The 18,069-nt window shown below is 37.1% G+C and overlaps 1 protein-coding gene across 2 annotated transcripts in view; it reads right to left on the bottom strand.

The window, feature by feature from the left end:
* Positions 1-18,069, bottom strand: part of LOC149744422 (uncharacterized) — a 485,722-nt gene that overhangs the window by 325,602 nt on the left and 142,051 nt on the right. For both annotated transcript variants that reach the window (XM_089903593.1, XM_089903592.1), the window contains exon 2: positions 2,697-2,729. In XM_089903593.1, the coding sequence (XP_089759719.1) occupies positions 2,697-2,729 (33 nt within the window). The remainder of the gene's footprint in view (positions 1-2,696; positions 2,730-18,069) is intronic.

Here is an 18,069-nt window from a genome sequence, read left to right as displayed (position 1 = left end):
GGTCCACTACTAACTCTTTCCCAATGTACTAGGATGTACTACTAGCAGATCAGAGGAACCTTCACTTCTGTGTCCAAGTTTTATTTTAAAAAGTATCATCTAAGAAGCTTAGTAGAGAAACAGGGATATGTCCCATAATAATGACAGTGTCTCAGGAACATTACTTAAAAATTACAGCTAAATGTTCTAAGCAGATGCTTGACTACTGTAGATTTATAACAGAAGATAGTCTGACATGGAATATGTCGGATTACATAATAGTTTGTGTGGTCTCTTTATTATGAGAATGATTTATCTGTGGTGGAATACAGAACACATATGTCATATATTCTCTTCCTGAAGAGGTGTTTTATATTATTTCTTTACACATGGAAGCTGGTTAAATTTGGTGAATTTGCATGCAATAAAATTAGTATTGAAAAAAATTCCTTTCTGAGAGAAATATCCTCAGATGCTCTAGTTATTAAAACCTCCCTTCATAAATAATTCAAGGTCGCATAATATGGTAGGGTGTGATTTAAAGCACCTTTTTCTGTCTGTAAAATATTATCCTTTTGCCACACTCCATTTTTCTAAAGTTACTTCTTTATCCAGAAAAAGTTCAAGATCAGTCTGATAATCTATAATCTACACAGAGGATATTAAGAAAGGTTCAACAACAGTAAGTAAAATGAAAACGAATGAATAAATAGAAAGGGTGCCCGTGCCCGTTGTCACCTGATGGCCTCTCAGCTCCAAGTGCCCCCTACGGGGTCCCATTCGTGACAGTGGAGCTGGAGAGAATAAACACCCCTCCTTTGCCAGCAGTCAGCCCTAGAGGAGCCCCACGGGGGGGGGGGTCGGCACCCCCGTGCCTGCTGGGTTATTCTGCTGTCAAAGGCACACCCAGGGACACGCATCTTCCAAAATTCCCACTCCTGGCTCAAGTCCTCGATTTCCTATGATGATGCAAGTTTTCCTGTCTTCGGACGCCTGCCTGCAAACCTCAGCCTGCCTGCATCCTGGGTGTCCCGGCAGGGGGTCTCCCACCGGTTGGACCTGTCCCACAGCTTCCTTCCCTCCAGATGTGGCCTGCGGGTCTCCTGGTATTTGGGTTCCCTGCCTGCTTAACCCGCTGGCAGCTCAACCAGCTTCAGCCCACCTGGGCCCCAGCGGAAGGCTCAGATCAATGTGTGCACACCAGCTGAAGGCAAGCCTGTGACCTTCTGCCCTCCAGGGGCTGCAAATACACCTTCCCCACACGGGTCTGAATCCCGAATCTGAGCTCGTTCTATCCCAGGGTGTTCTCTCTCAGTCCTAGGGCATTCTTTAGTGTTCTGTCCAAATCTTCTTACTATTTAATCTCCTGTAAATAGTTAATAAGTCTTTCTATTAAAACTTCCCCGTTCATATCACCATGTAGCTTCTATTCCTGACTACCCTGATACATTTCCTACAGTGAGAAAGTCTCTTGTATCTATGAGGATAAAATAATGGCTAAGAGAACTTGAAGGGGAAAGTACCCCATCAGTCAACTCTTTGCATGATGTGTGGTGTATTAAATTCACATTAAGGATTGTGAATCATTTGAGAGCAAAAATAAATTCAATAGTAGTGTACATAATCACTTTTAGAGGATCTGTCTACCAAATCCTATAAATAATCACTGTAAACGAGAGGTGTATTTGATTTCTTGGGGAGATTCACTTATGTAAAGCATCGCAATCCCCTACTGTCAGGGATATTGGCCCATAAGCAATACCTCCATTTAGGTACCGGGTCAGATTCCTCCTCGAATATTTGGGTAAGTCAAGTTGGCAATTCTCTCACCTTTCCTTTTTTTGGCAATTTTCTCACCTTATCTCTCACATCACCATTCGACTCTCTTCAGCAGGTCACCATCAGCAGCAAACCAACACGCAGCAATACTGTCTGTCTTCAATACGTATTTTAATTGTGAAAGCTGTCTTTTAAACTCTACCTCTCTCTTCACCCACCATGCCACTTCTCTGCTCTCATGGTCGATATCCACAGTCTCAATTTCCACTCATCCCCACCCCTTCTCCTTTCTTGAATTTACACTTACTAGGCTTTCAACCTTCACCTGCTCCTACCCAGGTCCTAGACAATCTCCACTTTGCCAAAGCTAATAAACAATCCTCAGACCTCTTCTTGGGAACCTTCTCAGCATCCTTCACACAGTCGAGTACCCACTCCTTTTTGAAACACTTTCTCTTTGACCCAGAGGACACAATACTCTGTTCAACACAGCACCTGGTTTTCTTTCTTCCCCCTTAGCCACTCCTTCTCACTCTATTATTGAGACTCTTCACCAACCCTTACATGTTGGAGTACCCAAATTTCATTCCCAAGACTTCTTTTTCTCTTCTCCTTTTACTCACTTACAAGGGGAACACAATTAGTACTATGAAACCCAGACTCCCATATTTATGTCTTTAGTCGTGAACCTGTGTCTGAATTCCAGTCTCACGTGACTGTCCTACGAAATATATGCACTTAGAGGTCTAAAAGCACCCATTTATACACCTGGAGGAATCAAGTTCCCTATATCAACATAGTGGACACTAATAATAAACAAAAATATGAAACATTTCCAACCACACAGGCCATAATCCTGCTCTGCACACACCTAGCATCTGACCCTACAACTAACATTCAACTTTATAGAGAGAGTAGAAAATAAAACTTCTGCTTACCCCCATGTACAAGAAGTATGGATCTCTGTGCTTCTGTAAGACAAAAGAAACAGAGAGAAATCAGAAGACATTAAGTATAAAATTCACTCTACTGTGAGTTTTCCTATTCCTAGCTGCCATCTCCATCCACCTATAAACTGTCTATTAGGTAAGGTACTGTGACACGTGGGTGGATGTGAGACTCTAAGGAATAATGTCTTACCAGGAGTACTGGAATCCTGAGTTCCACCATCTCTTTAAGAGATGACAAATTTAATGCTGCAAAGATATTTAAGTAACTACCATGAACACAGGTTTGCAGATGGCTTACTAAAAAATATTCCTGGAACAGGCTCATCCTCACTTTTTCCAATCACATATTGTTAAAAATCAAGGATTTATCTAGTGTGTATTCATTCACCATGATTTTGTTGATTACGTACTATATGGAAAGTATTATGCTTATAGCTGTGTTAAAGATAGTTTTTCTTAACAGGAAGTTTTTAAAAGTATATATTTTAACATGGTAAAATTCTGATTCCCATCAATATAACCCTTGGGAAATATAAATGATTTGGATAAATAAAAAATAAGATAAAAATATTAGTCATGCATTTTCTGATTTTAATTTATTCAATAGAGTCAATGTACCAAAATAAAGGGGGAGAAGATTTTTTAATGTATACAAAATGATTAATTGTTCTCTTGATGTTGAATATAAAACCAGAATATCTCTTTGCCATATCAGTGCTCCGCATATGGGTCTTATGCGGAGCACTGATATGGTCTTATGCGGAGCACATGATCTTAACTCTACATTCCTAATCTGGTCAACATCCAATGTAAAGAAAGGGTTTAACACTGCTGAGAACCAGGTACACAGTCGGCATGTAACCCGACTTCCCTGATATGATTCATATTCCCTCTTTCAGCAAATCAGGAAAATTATAAATATGCATAATAGAGCCAGTTATGTAAACTCTATGGTGCGATTTAGGCAGACACTAACAAGGGTGAACAAAAAAAATCCCCCTTCCCTCCTCACACACACAATTCCCACCAGAAGTGAACTGCCAATCAAGGCAAATTCTGATGAAAAACAATTGAGATGGTAAAACACAAAACATGCTCTTCTCCACGTCACGTCATCAGCTTCCACTGATGCTCCTTATGGGTTTTACAACGTTGCCCTCATCAGACTCTCCCTGACTACTATTCTACTCCAGCTATCCACAGATGCTTCCTTTCAAAGCTGCCTTCATTTGCTTATTGAAAATTGTATAAAACTGCTGACTATTTCTGTCACTCTAAACTGACCAGAATCATCCTTAAATGTAAAGATTAATTATTGGAACCCACCCTCTCCTGCCTCCACCACTACGTGTCTGGCTGTGTCTTGCCTAAGTCCATGTGCCAAGGGAACCTACCCAGAGATGCCATTAGTGATCCACATTACTTTGTCCCCATGCACCTTTCAAATCTGAATATATGCTCTTTATTTCTCATATGTAGTGAACTTAGCTGAGGTCCCAAGAGACTTGAGGCACCATTTTTATTAAGGAGAAAAATCGAAAGGCCTGAAGGAACTAGACCTCAACTTTTATTTCTAACTAATTAGTATAGATCCAAAGAGATGCCCTCTTGCTGCATTACTAGAAGAGAAACATGTAAATCAAAAATAAAGGCTGCTTAAATTATTGAGCTATACCAAGGCTTCTGAATGTTTTAAGCGCTAAAAGCATACTTATCTACTATGACTACTCAAATTGTTCTTCCTCATACATAAAACAATTTTAATGCATTTCTCCATTTCTTTGTTGTTGGTGAGTTTTTTTTTCTCTCAGATTTTTTTTCCCCCACTTAACTACATGACAGGACACTTTGCCAGTTATAAAAGTCTAATGGATTGATTGATTCTGTTCCATGTTACTCTTTGCAGAGGCAAACAAAAAGAATCAATCAAACTTCCAATCCTAAATTCCATATTTGCATGAAGAACTCTGGGGACGTCGACACTTTCAAAAGCAGGAAGATAAATCTATTTTCACAATAGTCATATAACAAGTTATACTCTGCATATTTCCACTCCAAGATGCTTTTTAAAAGTCCATTCTTGAACTCCAATGATTAGCAAACAAAATTCAAGGCTCATGAATATCAATTGAGCCATAAGTATCATAACATAAATCATACTAGCATTCACATGGCTGGAAACTACGATCTTACCAAAAAAAAAAAAAAATTCAGGAAAATCTGATGCTTTGCTATTTGCAAAATAAGTAAGTCAACAGGTCTGGTGCTAGCTCACTCCTCTTCTTCCTCAATTCTCTTTAATCTAGAGTGCCACAGTAAGAACATGGATTTGTGACTGAAAAAGAGGGGCCTGAGACCTGTTTGAACTTAGGTGATTGAACTTATATATCAGACATTCAATTTCAGTATTAATAAATACCTCACAAGAATTGTTGAAGTAGCCATGAGTTGGTTGCAAAATCACACTGAGATTGGTAAAGTATAAATCTGCATATATCAGTACGTATATGTATACACACACACATACATATACACACACATATATATAAAATTTCTTTTTACTAGTCAGAGATTTTCAAAGGAGAGACCTCATACTTTTCTCACTGTGGCTCTACAAGATGCACTTGTGTCCCCTAAGGCTTTTTGTCTTCAGCGTCTGATCATTCATCAAATCTGCCCCTTCTGAAGACCTTGGGTTCTTGAAGAGGTGGAGGAAGATAATGGCTAAGGGTGAGGATTCTGGAGTCAGACACAGTAAGTCATTTTACATCTAAGTGTTGTGAGAAATTAGCTAGTACATACAGTATAGTACCTGGAAGAGAGCCGAGCACATAATCAACAGTCAGTAAATGTTGGCTCCTATTGCCTGCACTGTCAAGGTCTTGGTTCAGTGTCCCAACATTTCTTACTACTGTGGACCACTGTAACGGTCTCCTCGCTGGAGTCATCGCCACCCGTCTTGGTTCACGGGACTTCCCTGTGTGGAACCTGCAAAATCGTGAATTTGTTGGATGTTTTGTGAGACTCGGATTCTCTCTTCTGCTGCGTTACAGTAGCTATTTAGGTGGTAGTTACACTTACTCTTTTTGTTCAGTTACAGTCTACTTATGTAAGTGCACATTCTGAATATATAGCTCTTCTTTCCAGAAATGACAGCCACTGCTTTCTTCATTCTTTTTCTACCTGAGCTCTTGAGAGTTTCCTCTAACAAGAATCTGATACTTAGCTGAACTAAAACTGTTTTAAGTTGACTTCCTATCACTAATGTCCAACAGCATGACTACAAATGTAATAAAGAACGCAAGCCAAGCTGAGACACCTAGTAGAGTAAAATCTATGTTCTTCACTTTATTTTATTCTGACTATGGCATTCAGACTGATATTCTCCACTTCACTTGCTCTAACTTCCATCAAGGGTAAACTAAATTTCTCTTGTACTTGGGTCTATGGGTAGAACCTTGAAGACATTGGTAGGTAGCTGTTGATTCTCTGTAGCTGAATAATTTTGGAATCGGTGAATATTAAACAGAATCTCAGAAATACTGAGTGAGAAGGAACCTCAGAAACCATCAATTCAACTCCCTCGTTTTACAGGGGAAGAAATCAAGTCCCAGAATGATGACCTCAAAAAGCCATTTGGAGATGTATCTGCTTGAAGGAGACGGTTCCTGACGGTTCACCAGTGACAGTTCTGCTTTTCATTTCATTTTCCACTTCCACTCGTAGGAGACATTTGTCAGGAACTTTAGCTGAGCCATTTATCCACAAAAGACTGCTAATGGCTACTGGGTATAACGTACTACCAGGGCCTTTGTTTGAAACAGGAAAGTAGCTCTTTTTGATATATTTGTCATTTTATTCATATTTTAGGAGCATGATATCTATTAATTCATAATGTGGTTATATATTAAAGTTTTTAAAATCCATACTAAAAGGCACATGCACACATAACTACACTTCCTTTTAAAATTGAGAAATATAATATACATAGTAGACTCAGAATATGAAAATTAGAATTAATGTTACAGATCATGAGCTCAAATTTCCTCTTGATCCCAGTAGCCTCATTTTATGAAATAAAGGTGATGTGATTTGTTACAAATGTTACACAGGAACTAAAATGATGGGTAGGAACACAAAAAGTGCTAAAGAGAAACAATAACAGCAAAAGGATAGGCAATACTAAATCGGCGAAAAGATACTCTCAATTCCCTGGAAGAAATCTGTGTGAAAGGCTCCTTTAAATGCATACACACATAAAACAATCTTAATTCCTGTGTGTTCTGGTAGCCATGAGATATATAGTTCACATTTTCAATCTAATTACAGTCTTGCCAGTGCCATTTAAAAAAAGAAAGAAAAACAGCCCTAAATAATGTAATATTAAGATTTTTCTGGCAACAGCTGAAAGAAATTTTTAAAAAGGGGAAAACCCCTATTCCTCTTACTTCTTTTCTTGCAACACACTGTGGGATCCCCAAAAACCTGTGGTGATATTTGCTAACTTATTATAAGTTCATTTTTATTTAGAATTATCACTTTTGAGTGTATTGGAGCCATATTGAAAAACAATTTGTGCATCCTTGTTTCGAAAAGTTAAATTTTGGCCAAAAATTAATCTCAGCCGAGATTCTGATTTTAAATACAACTTCTGTGAAATATTACCTAAAGAAAATATAAAAAGGAGGTTTGGAATGTGTCTTTATTTAAAGACTGACTGAAGACGTGGACATGTGCTTTTGCAGATGGTAAAATGCCAAGCGTCACGCTGCATCCTTCCTCACTCTCTCCTCAATTTGGTTTTTATCCAAAATGTTTGGGATAAATAGCAGTGATGCTATAATGCTATAAATTCAGACCCACGAGGCCTCTCGGGGGTTTCCTAATGGAGTTGCAGCTGGTCCCCAGTTGTCTGGCCTTGGGTTTTTAAAGCATTTGCTAAAATCGACTCTGGAATCAGATGCATTCTCCCTTCCACAGCATGGCCATACCCCTCCTTGAATACTGAAGTAAAGAACCTTGGCTCCCTCATGCACTTCTTTCAATTATAACCTGGGTGTTCTGGTGGAGTTAGAGGATTTGCTGAGAGAGAATAAACATTTGGCAGCAATGCAGTAAAAACGCATCATCCTCTTCCTTCTGGTTAAAAAAAATCAGTAGCAGAACGTGATGATTACATCAGAACTACTATTTCATGCAAAGAAAAACTGACCCTTCTGTTGAGATTTCCTGCCTTTATTTAGGGCTCAGTCTGAGTCTTCTAACACCGTGTCTTCAGTATTTTATCTTATCTTCAGTACACAACATTATTTTGAGAAGGTAAAACCAGGGACCGGAGAGGAAGTCCAGAGACATAGGGTGGGGGTAAAAAGCCTAAAGTGTGCTGCTAATCCCACAGCCTTCAGAAAGAGGTGGAGGAGGTCAGGACCACCACTGCTTTGTGGCAACTGTGGACAAGACGTCTTAGGAGGGCGCCCTCCACAAGACCTACTGACTCCTCACTTGGAACTCATATATTTCACTTCCTACCGTCCCCAGCTTTCCTACCATTAAGGCTGCTCTCTAATTTGCTCTGGTGCTGACATTCTACCACTAAAACTAAGATCCAAAACTGTGGTTAGACTTCAAGTTATTCAGTTACTTTTGGAAACACTGTTCTGCTTAAATGTGTGCAAAAACACCTGTTTGCAAGAGAGATGTGAGATTGGGTATGATTTTCCCTCAAGTGGTACAGACAAATCTATGACCTAAGTTAATATTCTTTTATCTCAGGGTGGCAAATGCCAGTGCTTTCTCACTATCTACGGAAACGTATGTTTAATTCAAAATAGAATGGAAAAGGGCTGAATAGAAATATTGGCAGGCAAACTATTACAAGCATATGAAAGGAATAGTTTCTCTTCAAGTTACAGAAATTAGACAGGAGGAAATAAATCTGTGGCTTTAACTCATGAACGAGAAATCATGCTCAGCAAAAAGAAGATGAAACATTCCAGCTCCTCCCTTTGATGATATGTGTTCCCTCCCGCAAACACCCAGAATTTGTATTGAACCGAAAGCTTAGCGTTCACCCTCCTTTGCACATTTCCTGGGTTTTGAATTGTGTAGAGCATCTCCATGGCTGTTTCTCCCACATGTGTAAAGGCACTGCAATGGCAAAACTCTCAAAATATGACAGCCAATGACGGAAGCTAGAGGCAAAGATTTACAACAGCAGAAATTCTCAGCGTGAACAGGTAAAGCCTCAAAGCCTCATACTGGGCTTGCTGACACCCCTTCCAGGAGAAGAGACCTGTCTTAGGATCCAGACACATCAAGCCACAGGCTAGTTGCACATCCAAGGAAATTCAAGCAATAGCACAGCTTGCCATTGAGGCAAGGGACAACCCACAGACCTATAACTGTGAAGAAAAAAATAATCAGTCCTATGATGATTTCAAATCATTTAAGGGCTTTATAGAAAGGGGAAAAAAGGGAAGAAAGTAGATATTTGAATTAGATTTGACTTAAAAGACAAGTGAGAAGTGACCATAAAATACAAACTCAAAAGCCAAAATGCTACCTACCAATGACACAAAAGTAGATGGTTTCAGATTTCTCTGTAACAATACATTGCAGAAGCTCTTCTTTGATATGATGGAAGAAAAACAGAAAGAGGTTCTAATTCATTGTGTGTGTAAAAGAGCTGGCTTTGCTATAAGGGGCTGTAAATGCATTGTTAGACAAGCAAGGACTCACATGATGCTTATGCTCAAATAGTACTTAAAGAGACCTTTCCACTCATCAAAAATAAAACTAAAAGATCCAAATGTGAAAGCTGTTTATAAAATGATTCGCAGTGATGTTGAAATCAGGACAACGTAAGAAGCATGAATTTTTTTACAAAATGTGGTTTGAATACTTGGCTTTTGTTTCCCAACAAGGAGATAAGTAGCACAAACAACTGGTCTCTCCCTTCTTATCTCTGCTGTGACCACAGAGCTCACTGTGGGGCTCGTGACTCCATCAGCCCAAACAGGAAGTGGGACAATGCCTTGAGCAGGAGGGGGCCTTGGTTTCCAGAACATGGAACCACAGAACAGTTGTCAATGAGAGCTAACGTTTTTAAAAATATTATCTAGGGAGAGGGCAGACAGCAGAATCAATAACTACAATCCTGCAGCCTGTGGGAAAAAAACCACATTCACAGAAAGATAGACAAGATGAAAAGGCAGAGGGCTACGTACCAGATGAAGGAACAAGATAAAACCCCAGAAAAACAACTAAATGAAGTGGAGATAGACAACCTTCCAGAAAAAAGAATTCAGAATAATGATAGTGAAGATGATCCAGGACCTCGGAAAAAGAATGGAGGCAAAGATCAAGAAGATGCAAGAAATGTTTAACAAAGACCTAGAAGAATTAAAGAACAAACAAACAGAGATGAACAAAACAATAACTGAAATGAAAAATACACTAGAAGGAATCAATAGCAGAATAACTGAGGCAGAAGAATGGATAAGTGACCTGGAACACAGAATGGTGGAATTCACTGCCATGGAATAGAATAAAGAAAAAAGAATGAAAAGAGATGAACACACCCTAAGAGACCTCTGGGACAACATTAAATTCAACAACATTTGCATTTTAGGGGTCCCAGAAGGAGAAGAGAGAGAGAAAGGACCAGAGAAAATATCTGAAGAGATTATAGTCAAAACCTTCCCTAACACGGGAAAGGAAATAGCCACCCAAGTCCAGGAAGCGCAGGGAGTCCCATACAGGATAAACCCAAGGAGAAACACGCCGAGACACATAGTAATCAAATTGGCAAAAATCAAAGACAAAGAAAAATTATTAAAAGCAGCAAGGGAAAAATGACAAATGACATACAAGGGAACTCCCATAAGGTTAAGAGCCGATTTCTCAGCTGAAACTCTACAAGCCAGATGGGAGTGGCATGATATACATAAAGTGATGAAAGGGAAGAACCTACAACCAAGATTACTCTACACGGCAAGGATCTCATTCCGATTCGAAGGAGAAATCAAAAGCTTTACAGACAAGCAAAAGCTAAGAGAATTCAGCACCACCAAACAAGCTCTACAAAAAATGCTAAAGGAACTTCTCTAAGTGGAAAACACAAGAGAAGAAAAGGACCTACAAAAAAACCCAAAACAATTAAGAAAACGGTAATAGGAACACACATATCGATAATTACCTTAAATGTGAATGGATTAAATGCTCCCACCAAAAGAAACAGGGGGTTTCCCTGGTTGCACAGTGGTTGAGAGTCCGCCTGCCTATGCAGGGGACACAGGTTTGTGCCCCGGTCCGGGAAGATCCCACATGCCGCGGAGCGGCTGGTCTCGTGAGCCATGGCCGCTGAGCCTGTGTGTTTGGAGCCTGTGCTCCGCAATGGGAGAGGCCACAACAGTGAGAGGTCCACATATCGCAAAAAAAAAAAAGAAAAAGAAACAGGCTCACTGAATGTATACAAAAACAAGACCCATATATATGCTGTCTACAAGAGACCCACTTCAGACCTAGGGACATATTCAGACTGAAAGTGAGGGGATGGAAAAAGATATTCCGTGCAAATGGAAATCAAAAGAAAGCTGTAGTAGCAATACTTATATCGATAAAATAGACTTTAAAATAAAGAATGTTACAAGAGACAAGGAAGGACACTACATCATGATCAGGATATCAATCCAAGAAGAAGATATAACAATTATAAACATATATGCACCCAACATAGGAGCACCTCAATACATAAGGTAAATGCTAACAGCTATAAAAGAGGAAATCAACAGTAACACAATAATAGTGGGGGACTTTAACATCTCACTTACACCAATGGACAGATCATCCAAAATGAAAATAAATAAGGAAACAGAAGCTTTAAATGACACAATAGACCAGGTAGATTTAATTGATATTTATAGGACATTCCATCCAAAAACAGCAGATTACACTTTCTTCTCAAGTGCGCATGGAACATTCTCCAGGATACATCACAGCTTGGGTCACAAATCAAGCCTCAGTAAATTTAAGAAAATTGAAATCATTATCAAGCATCTTTTCTGACCACAATGCTATGAGATTAGAAATCAATTACAGGGAAAAAAACGTAAAAAACACACACACATGGAGGCTAAACAAGACGTTACTAAATAACCAAAGTGGGCATAGAGGGAACCTACCTCAACTTAATAAAGGCCATATACAACAAACCCACAGCAAACATCATTCTCAACGGTGAAAAACTGAAAGCATTTCCTCTAAGATCAGGAACAAGACAAGGGTGTCCACTGTCACCAGTATTATTCAACATAGTTTTGGAAGTCCTAGCCACGGCAATCAGAGAAGAAAAAGAAATAAAAGGAATACAAATTGGAAAAGAAGAAGTAAAACAGTCACTGTTTGCAGATGACATGATACTATACATAGAGAATCCTAAAGATGCCACCAGAAAACTACTAGAGCTAATCAATGAATTTGGTAAAGTTGCAGGATACAAAATTAATGCACAGAAATCTCTTGCATTCCTATATACTAATGATGAAAAATCTGAAAGAGAAATTAAGAAAACACTGCCATTTACCATTGCAACAAAACGAATAAAATACCTAGGAATAAACCTACCTAGGGAGACAAAAGAGCTGTATGCAGAAAACTGTAAGACACTGATGAAAGAAATTAAAGATGATACCAACAGATGGAGAGATGTACCATGTTCTTGGATTGGAAGAATCAATATTGTGAAAATGACTATATTACACAAAGCAATCTACAGATTCAATGCAATCCCTATCAAATTACCAATGGCATTTTTTACAGAACTAGAACAAAAAATCTTAAAATCTGTATGGAGACACAAAAGACCTCGAATAGCCAAAGCAGTCTTAAGGGGAAAATTTGGAGCCGGAGGAATCACACTCCCTGAATTCAGACTATACTATAAAGCTACAGTAATCAAGACAATATGGTACTGGCACAAAAACAGAAACATAGACAAATGGAACAAGATAGAAAGCCCAGAGATAAACCCTCGCACCTATGGTCAACTATAGGTGTGTGGGTTTATCTGGGAAAACTGGTGCTGGTTAAGTGGTGCTGGGAAAACTGGACAGCTACATGTAAAAGAATGAAATTAGAACACTCCGTAACACCATACACAAGAATAAATTCAAAATGGATTAGTGACCTAAATGTAAGACCGGACACTATAAAACTCTTAGAGGAAAATATAGGAAGAACACTCTTTGACATAAATCACAGCAAGATCTTTTTTGACCCACCTCCTAGAGAAATGGAAATAAAAATAAAAATAAACAACTGGGACTTGATGAAACTTCAAAGCTTTTGCACAGCAAAGGAAACCATAAACAAGACCAAAAGACAACCCTCAGAATGGGAGAAAATATTTGCAAATGAAGCAACTGACAAAGGATTAATCTCCAAAATTTACAAGTAGCTCATGCAGCTCAATATCAAAAAAACAAACAACCCAATCCAAAAATGGGCAGAAGACCTAAATAGACATTTCTCCAAAGAAGATATACAGACTGCCAACAAACACATGAAAAAATGCTCAACATCATTAATCATTAGAGAAATGAAAATCAGAACAACAATGAGATATCATCTCACACCAGTCAGAATGGCCATCATCAAAAAATCTAGAAACAATGAATGCTGGAGAAGGTGTGGAGAAAAGGGAACACTCTTGCACTGCTGTGGAAATGTGAATTGGTACAGCCACTATGGAGGACAGTATGGAGGTTCCTTAAAAAACTACAAATAGAACTACCATATGACCCAGCAATCCCACTACTGGGCATATACCCTGAGAAAACCATAATTCAAAAAGAGTCATGTACCAAAATGTTCACTGCAGCTCTATTTACAATAGCCCAGAGATGGAAACAACCTAAGTGTCCATCATTGGATGAATGGATAAAGAAGATGTGGCACATATATACAATGGAATATTACTCAGCCATAAAAAGAAACGAAATTGAGCTATTTGTAATGAGGTGGATGGACCCAGAGTCTGTCATACAGAGTGAAGTAAGGCAGAAAGAGAAAGACAAATACCGTATGCTAACACATATATGGAATTTTGGAAAAAAAAAATGTCATGAAGAACCTAGGCGTAAGACAGGAATAAAGACACAGACCTACTAGAGAATGGACTTGAGGATACGGGGAGGGAGAAGGGTAAGCTGTGACAAAGCGAGAGATTGGCATGGACATATATACACTACCAAACGTAAGGTAGATAGCTAGTGGGAAGCAGCCGCATAGCACAGGGAGATCAGCTCGGTGCTTTGTGACCACCTAGAGGGGTGGGATAGGGAGGGTGGGAGGGAGGGAGACGCAAGAGGGAAGAGATATGGGAACATATGTATATGTATAACTGATTCACTTTGTTATAAAGCAGAAACTAACACACCATTGTAAAGCAATTATACTCCAATAAAGATGTAAAAAAAAAAAAAAGACACACACACCCCACTGTTCATTGCAGCACTATTTACAATAGCCAGGTCATGGAAGCAACCTAAATGCCCATCGGCAGACTAATGGATAAAGAAGATGTGGTACATGTATACAATGTAATATTACTCAGCCATAAAAAGGAACGAAATTGGGTTATTTGTTGAGACGTGGGTGGATCTAGAGACTGCCACACAGAGTGAAGTAAGTCAGAAAGAGTAAAACAAATATCGTATATTAACACATGTATGTGGAGTCTAGAAAAATGGTACAGATGAACCGGTTTGCAGGGCAGAAATTGAGACACAGATGTAGAGAACAAACGTAGGGACAGCAAAGTGGTAGAACCGCGGTGGGGCAGGGGTGGTGGTATAATGAATTGGACGATTGGGACTGACATGTATACACTGATGTGTATAAAATTGATGACTAATAAGAACCTGCTGTATAAGAAAATAAATAAAATTCAAAAATTCAAAAACAAAAAAACAAACTTGTTTCCAAGAAATAATGTAAATATACTTTTCTATACCTTCCAATTTTTCAAGTTAAACCAAACCTGATTTTTGTGAGACTTTTTAAAAGTTGGCCATTTAAACTATAGTTATTTTCTATATTGTGCAAGTTCAAATAAAACATTTCTACAGATGGCAGCCAGCTCATAGGCTACCTGTCTACGATGTCTACCACAACCATTTCATGACAATATGAAAGAAAGAATAAATTAGGAGCACTGACCAATGTCTTGGCCTGATCATAGAGTTAGTTCTAAAATTTCCATTGATAAATCAAAAAGACATATACGACCAGCTATAATATTTACCATCAACATCACACACACACACACACAATTCAATAGGAAACTGATAAATCAACCAGATTAAAAAAAAACTCATATAGAATTTGAATAAAATTGAATATTTTACACACATATTACACATAATAAATACAAGTATGTATTTATGCATGTATAATATGTATACATATATGTGTACATATACAAACAAACACAGAATTTATACCTAATAAACAATGGTTAACATTATTTTTGACTGTACATAGAACACTGAAAACTATAACAATGTAGCAGGTGAAAAGAAAGTCTAATTCTAAAGAATCATCATTCTGAATATGTTCTCTCACTATTGAAATCAGTAATAAAGCAAAGTTTTAAAAGCATATGCATAGAAAGTAACATACTATTGTAACAACCTTGGATTAAAAAAGAAAATCGTTAAAAAACTCATACAACACATAAAACTGGAATACTATAAAAATGCACCAAAAACGTGGCACTAAAATAGCCTTTAAAAGGAAATTTATAACTTTAAATAAATTTGTCAGAAAAACTGAATGAAAAAAATGAATGTGCAAACTATGAACACAAAAACTATTATAAAATAGAAACTAAGTAACTCAAAGAAGGAAGTGAAGATATACGAAATATGGAGGAAGAAAGCAATGAAATAGGGGACATTGTTATGATCCAAAGTGATAAAAACAATAGATAAGGTTTAAAAAAAGATTTATAAAAGTGTATTAATTGGAATTTTTAAAAATCTGAAAAGACTTCAAGAAAAAAACAGGGAATGCAGAAATAAATAAAATATAAAACTTTAAAAGTTTAAGAATTACAGAAAAATAGATACACCCCAAATAATGCAACAAATACACACCAATATATATATATTTTTTGTTTGTTTTTGTTTTTTTGCGGTACGCGGGCCTCTCACTGTTGCGGCCTCTCCCATTGCAGAGCACAGGCTCCAGACGCACAAGCTCAGCGGCCATGGCTCACGGGCCCAGCCGCTCCGTGGCATGTGGGATCTTCCCAGACCGGGGCACAAACCCGTGTCCCCTGCATCGGCAGGCGGACTCTCAACCACTGTGCCACCAGGGAAGCCCACATCAATATATTTTTGATATATACTAATAGACTATATCCCCAAGCAAAATACTAAGGATCTTCATTTCTACACTCATACAAACATATCTTAAAAAACATGTAATTTGAAACTGCTTTCAAATGTACAAAAAAAAATTAACCCCTACAAAATATAATTTATTACCCAAAAGTAACAACTGTTACTTTTGGGTAATAAATTATATTCTAATTTATGTACAAATAATTTATGTAATAATGTACAATTTTTTTTTGTACATTTGAAAGCAGTATTTATCCTATTTCTTTATAGGAGTATCATACTGATTTTTAAAATAAGAAAGATCGGAAATCATAGCCCCATTTCACTTTTGAACCTTAATGTGAATTGATAATATTTAACTTGGAATATTTGCATCTGACCTTGGATAATGAACTAGATGGTTAAATATATTCAAGAAACACAAGTAATTTAATATCTGGAAATATGTCAATGAAACCAAAAATACTAATGACAATAAATTACATGATTTTCTCAACAGACACAGAGAAAGCATCTGATGAAATTAACATTTTTATGATTAAACTCTCAAAAATAGCTTACTTGATAAATTTTACATACCAAATTATAACAAAACACACTCATATATACACTTTAGAATAATTATGTCTTTTGAAAACGAGATCAAAATGTATTTACTCTCACTGTTATTTTTTAACATAAAACTGAAGGATAATACTGTGCAATATAATGAAAACAAGAGGTATGAAAGGAAAAAGAACAATTCCATTTGCATATGATATTATCATCTATACTGAAAATTTAGCAAATCCAGAAGCAACCTCTATAAATCAATAAGGGAGTTTATTAGCAAATCTGATGTAAACAAGATCACCTTACAAAAATTAATAGTGGTTATTTATACCAGAAAATATACTATAAAATAATATTCACAAAATTTTAAATGTACCTATAAATTGGAAGTTAATGCAAAAGAATTTTTTTGTTGAAAATTAAAATTCTATTCAAAGAAAAAATGGAAACACTTAACTGGAGAGAGATACAACTTTTATGGACAAGGTGACTTCATAAAGAAAGATGTCAATTTCAGCACTGATGTATCAGTTCAGTGTAATTTGGATCAAAAATTCCACAGTAGTTTTTGAGGATTTAAACATATTTCCCAAATGTATATAAAGGTTAAAAGTCCACAAATTCCTGTAACAGTTCTGAAAAAGAGGAGCAAAGAAGACAAATTTGTCCTACCAGATAGCAAGCTATACTAAAAGGTGTAATAATAAGAAATACTGTAGTTCTAACCAGACAAAGACAGATGGTCGTACGGAATAGAACCAATAGTTCAATATCAGATCCATGTGCACATGAAAACTTTGCATATAATTTGCATATATAAACTTAAATATACGTGTGTGTGTATGTAATTGAAATAGCTAAATTATGGTGTTGGGATTAAAAACTGTAAGTGGAAAATAAGAGTGCATACCTACCTTACATAATATGAAAACATAAAATCCTCTTAAATAATACATCCTTATGTAAAAGCTAAAACACAAATATAGTAGCAAAACTGTCAGTGAATATCCTGGTCTCCTTTGGTTGATAAATAATCTCTAAAATAAGATCCCAAACACATGGTTCATCAAGTAAAACACTGTCAACATAAAATTAAAACTATCAGTGCCACAAAGCACAGAGAACTGCTTGGAAATTTACGAGAAAGACTAGTTATAACAGAAAAGCATATACATTAAAATTATTTTTAAAACTATAAATTAACTGGAAATAATATGGGAATAGAAAAATGAGCAAGGACTATACACAGGCTTTTCATATTTAGGGAAACTGTAATGTCTAATTTCATAAAGTGATGGTCCCTCTTACTCAGGATAATTGAAAATTAATGATATTTTTGCTGTGAAGATTATAAAAATTTATAGTTAATTAATACCAGATGTTGGTAACTATAGAAAAGCTAG

Source organism: Delphinapterus leucas, chromosome 21 (assembly GCF_059928025.1).
Source record: "Delphinapterus leucas isolate spDelLeu-1000000601 "Yukka" chromosome 21, BTC_Dleu_Yukka2, whole genome shotgun sequence".
Lineage (NCBI taxonomy): Eukaryota > Metazoa > Chordata > Mammalia > Artiodactyla > Monodontidae > Delphinapterus > Delphinapterus leucas.
Note: the sequence above shows the minus strand (reverse complement) of the source record. Positions and strands in the feature narration are given on the sequence as shown.